General features: G+C 29.0%; 1 protein-coding gene across 1 annotated transcript; it reads right to left on the bottom strand.

Moving 5' to 3' along the window:
- Window positions 1-967: 967 nt before the first annotated feature.
- Window positions 968-4106, bottom strand: LOC129809344 (uncharacterized). The gene is made up of 4 exons (XM_055859161.1): window positions 3686-4106; window positions 3048-3253; window positions 1534-1740; window positions 968-1326 (listed from the first exon to the last, which is right to left on the bottom strand). Exons 1-4 carry the CDS (start codon window positions 3777-3779, stop codon window positions 1306-1308), a joined length of 528 nt encoding a protein of 175 aa, XP_055715136.1. The 5' UTR covers window positions 3780-4106; the 3' UTR covers window positions 968-1305.
- Window positions 4107-4816: the final 710 nt, after the last annotated feature.

Below are 4816 nucleotides of genomic sequence, written 5' to 3'. Positions count from 1 at the left end.
TACTGATGGGCGTTCACTTGTCCAATTTTAATTTTAATACACAGCATTACTTGGTTGAAGACACTGGATGATTTAAGCACCACAATACACGTAGATACTTGACTTTAATACCATTTCTTTTCTTAATAGAATTTAAAATAACGTTTTTCTCGTTTATCATTTTTTATTAAATTATTTTTTTAAGCATCACAGATTACATATATTGTCAGTTTAAATATATCACTACTTTTCCATGAAATATTCTTTTCTGAAATACTAGTGGATTATAAATTATTTAATAAAGCTATATTTTTTTAATTTCATTTTTGTACTATATAATATTTGTACTGTTATGTTTTGCCTTAAAACTATGGAAGATATTCAAGTGATATTCACGGTTATTTAGCACAATTTTTTTTAATTATAAGGTTAGTTACAAGATTTACCCATTTACTAAATTTTTAATAGATTTAATTAAAAAAATAAAAATTTGACAAAAGAACACTAAGAAATTCACTATTTTTTCATATGAATTCTTCTTTTTTTAAATGTTTGATAGATATGTAGTATAATATATTTTTGTTTATTTTTCCAATTCAGATTTGTTAAATTGTTCTGTTTTATTTTGACAACTCTAAAGTTTTAGTAAACATTTATCTTATATATTTATTTTGTATGTTCTACTTTTATATTAATCTTTGCCAAAGATTTGTTTAAAAAAATTCATTTTCTCTATATTTTCATAGGTGTGTTTTTAACAGTCACATTGGCATAGTAAATCTGTGGTTATTTATTTTTGTTTTATTATTATAATAGCACATATAAATGATTGATTTATTTTGAGAAAAAACTAAGATTTTATTAAGTTATTCATCCTGTTTATCTGTTTTTTTTTTTTAATTTATCTGTTAAATATGTTCTATTTTTATTTTTATCTTCTCTAAAAACTTTATAGGAATTCATGATTTCTCCATATATTTTTATCGTATTTTACTTTGAAATTACTGTTATTGATCTGTGATATAATGTAATTATCATTTATGTTTTACATAGATTTAAAATGGTTATTAATTTTTACTCAAATTCCAAGATTTCATCATTAAGTATCTATTTCTTTACATAGTTTTTATTTGTTTTAAATGTGTAATACAAAAGATTCCCCAAAAAAGCTATGCAAGCCATTGTGAGAAGGCGTCGACCTCGCGGCAGACCTAGGACAAGGTGGCTGAATCAAATTCAGAATCTTGCCTTGGAACGTCTTGGGATCGAACCCGAACATCTCCCTGAAGTGGCGGAGGATCGATAGGCGTGGGCTGACTCAATATGTTAATTTTTTGTTTCCTCGCACTACACGACATGAAATAAATAATAACTTATTTTATAATTCCTTGAAGGCATAAATTGCCTTAAAATGTAACCTTTTTTTGGATGTGAAAAAATGCTTATTGGGGTTATTGGGATAAAATATTCTCTACACTCAAATTTAAAAAAAAGAAAAATATTATCGTTTCTACGTGATAAATAATTTTTCATAATATAATTTTGCGAACATACCTCAACTTCAGTTGGAAAGTTCTTCACGATGTTTTCAGCTAAGAACTGAAATTGTTTAACTCCGAGATTAATTTCTCTATCCAGATAGAAGTGGCAAATACATTCCACTAGAGTGGTCTGGTTTTCTGAGCTCAAGGTTTTGAGATCTTGATACTTTTTTAAGAGTCCTTTACCCTGCACTGTTGTCAACAAAATACCGAGGATAGTCTACAATGTTATACAGAATAAATATTGTGTTTAAAATAATAATTAATCAATAGAAACAAAAAGTTTTTTTTAGGAATATTATAAAAAATTTAGAGAAAAAATTGTAAATAATTTCGTAAATAAAAATTGTAAATGTAAATATTTCGAACTTAAAATAAATTTGTATATATTTAGATAATATTTTAGGTATTTCATACAATTAAGCTATTCCTAGGGACGATAAGATTATCACTGACCAAAATTCAACAACAAAAATAAAATCGATAAACAAATCAATAAAATGTGGGATATTTTTTTTACATCTAAGATCGATTGGGACAAGCCCACAAATTTAAGTAATTTTCCTGAAAACGCCAATGAATGATATATTTCACTCTAATGAAAAGTATTTTGTATAGTTATTATAGTTTTCAGTCCCAAATGATTTTTTGCTTAAAAAAAATGTATATATAAAAAAAATAATATTATATTATATTAAAATTCAGTCGGCAAAGCGGGAATTGGAAAATTACTCTATTTCGGGCTTAAATATTTACTATAGGAAATAGCTGGAGATTTACAAAAAAAAATCCTAGATACCTAACAATAATTTTCCCTATGGGTTATCGGTGACCCAAATGTCCTAAAAAGGGTTAAATCAATATATTATATATTTATTTAACCCTTTATATGTTTATATGTATTTATAGTTTAGAAAATTAAGATGTTAATTTTGCATATCTAGGATACGTGTTTCATTATATTCTTTCCTTTTTAACCCTCTAACGTCCAATTAAGCAAAAAAAAATAGTCAGATAATTTTTTTTTAGGCTAACTATGGTCCAATAAACTCAAAAAACCATCTATTCATCGTTATCTCTTTTAGTTTAGGCACCAAGTGTGAAAATATAAAAAAAAATTTGAAACCCTTTTCACTCCTCAAATTAACTTTTTTTTAAATTAAGATTTACAAAGTAGAACGACTTGTCTTTGAGTAAAAAATAAATTTATTTTAGTCAGATTACTTTAAATAGGTATTTCTCTTGAATTTAGAAATTAGATTTCTTGCACAAAAAATATTTCCTACTTTTTCCCTTATCTGTGACACAAAACTGGGGATAACAACTAAACGAAGAGTCAATATGAGTTCAAACTTTCGGAATATGTTTGTAAGACTATTACTTAGGACACTATAGCACTTTTAAATAGATAAAGCCTTTATTGTCGCAGAAAATGCGGTTTTTGGGATATTACCCTGGAGTGACTCTTAAGAGTCCGAGGGTCAATGAATGTTTGAAAAATTAAGATAAGTAAATTAATTTTCTTACCTCATCGATATTGCCTGTTGTTTTCAGAAAGTTTCGTTTTTTGCAACAAGTGCATTCTGTACTATTCTGCAGCTTTTGTCCTTCCTTTCTAAAGTCATCTAGGTTCCTTTGGAACTTTATTTTCTCGCGCCAGTCATCCTTAAAAATGTACGCAAGGTCGTCCCTTCCGAGATGCTCTTCCAAGTCTTTTGTTGTGATACCGAGGTCTATAAAACAAACATAAATATTACAAAAAATTGTATTACTTCATGAAAATTTCGTATCCAATTCCAATTTTAGACTTTCACGTCCAGTGAAGTTAGTTTTACAGAAAAATCCAGTGTTAAGCCTGGATCAAATCAACCAAATCGCCGATTACAAAAGTTGAGGTTATGTAAATCACACCTAATTGGCAAATGCAGAGTTTTTTTTCGGTTTTTTGAGTGGAAATTGCACTCCATGAGACTATATTTTCCTGGATGGAAGTGTGAAGGAAGAAGTAAATATCCTAAAAGGAAGAAGTGTTGCAGGAAGAAGGCAGAAAGAAGGAGGAAGCTCAACAAAAAACCACTCGCGCAAGAGCGAACTTCCATCAAAATTCCCGGAAAAACTTTCATGCGCGGAGACAAAAGGAACACATCAATTTTAAGTTCACTTACCCTTAAATTTTTGTTGAAAATTGAAAGGCACATCCCATACATCTAACAAATGGACCAAGAAATCCTCTTCTTCAACAAACTGAAAATTTTCCATGAAAACTTTTCACTGGATACAATTTCACAATCACTTTTGACACAAATGACGCTGACACTGTGAGCGCGTGCGCAATTCATTTGACAAGTTGCTGTCGATACTTACGCCAATACCGTCCGATATTTGAATTAAGATTCGTTAGCAAAAATTCGTGCCTTGAAAACATTCTTTTTAAACGGGTGCTTATTCAAAGACTGTACTTTCTTGAACCAAGTATCGTGCAGAAATAAATGCTTTTCTGCTAGTAAAATAGTCTTTCAATGAACACACAAATGCCCAGTTCTTGTTTCAAGAGCTAATTTAAGAGCTGTTTCCACAGAGCTGTTTTCTGAGTGTATCTGATGAATTTTATAAAATGAATCACATACGAACTTATCGAAACATTCAATTCTTCTAAGTTAGGTTTTCTAAGTAATAAAAAAAGAACATTCTCCTTGCTCGTGCTACAGATTAACAGGATTCTATCTTTTTTCTCATTTACAGTCAACCATGAGAGTAAGAACAAATATATAATGTATAAATATATACAGAATGAAAAAAAAGAGCACTAAAGAGATTAAAATCACTCAAGTTTTGGATAGATGAATCGCTGAGGGAATCCTCAAGTGAATCACGCTTTGTGTTTATTTGGTTTGCGAAAAGAAAAAGAGAAAAAACAGCGTAGTATATGTATGCAAAATATTTTCTATGTGAAAAATATGCTTGAAAAAGGCGACAAAAAGCTCCATGACGCCTCAGAGTCTGAATATTTGATTTATCTAGTGGTGAAGACTTGGTGTTGAAAAGTGAAAAAAAAGCTCATGAATCCCTATTTGTGTATCATACATAGTTCAAAACACTCGCACATGATTCTCACGGGATTATTTTCTATTTCTAGCAATTCATATTATTTTTCCAACATTTTAATAAATTTTTATGTGGTCTTTTTCAATCTGCAGATGAATAAAATGTACATACCAGAAATAGTACAGAAATTCTCGAAAAACACTTGATATACAGCATTTTTTATTTGCTGTGTAAATAACACAAAAATTACC

This window comes from Phlebotomus papatasi, unplaced genomic scaffold, assembly GCF_024763615.1.
Source record: "Phlebotomus papatasi isolate M1 unplaced genomic scaffold, Ppap_2.1 HiC_scaffold_644, whole genome shotgun sequence".
Taxonomy (NCBI): Eukaryota; Metazoa; Arthropoda; class Insecta; order Diptera; family Psychodidae; genus Phlebotomus; species Phlebotomus papatasi.
This window is presented reverse-complemented; position numbering and strand designations above follow the sequence as displayed.

Coding starts and splice junctions, on each gene's coding strand:
- LOC129809344 (XM_055859161.1), bottom strand. CDS start 3,779: ATGGAAAATTTTCAGTTTGTTGAAGAAGAGGATTTCTTGGTCCATTTG. Junction 1,741..3,047: donor CAACAGGCAATATCGATGAG/GTAAGAAAATTA, acceptor ATAACATTGTAG/ACTATCCTCGGTATTTTGTT. Junction 1,327..1,533: donor ACTTTCCAACTGAAGTTGAG/GTATGTTCGCAA, acceptor CATGTCGTGTAG/TGCGAGGAAACAAAAAATTA.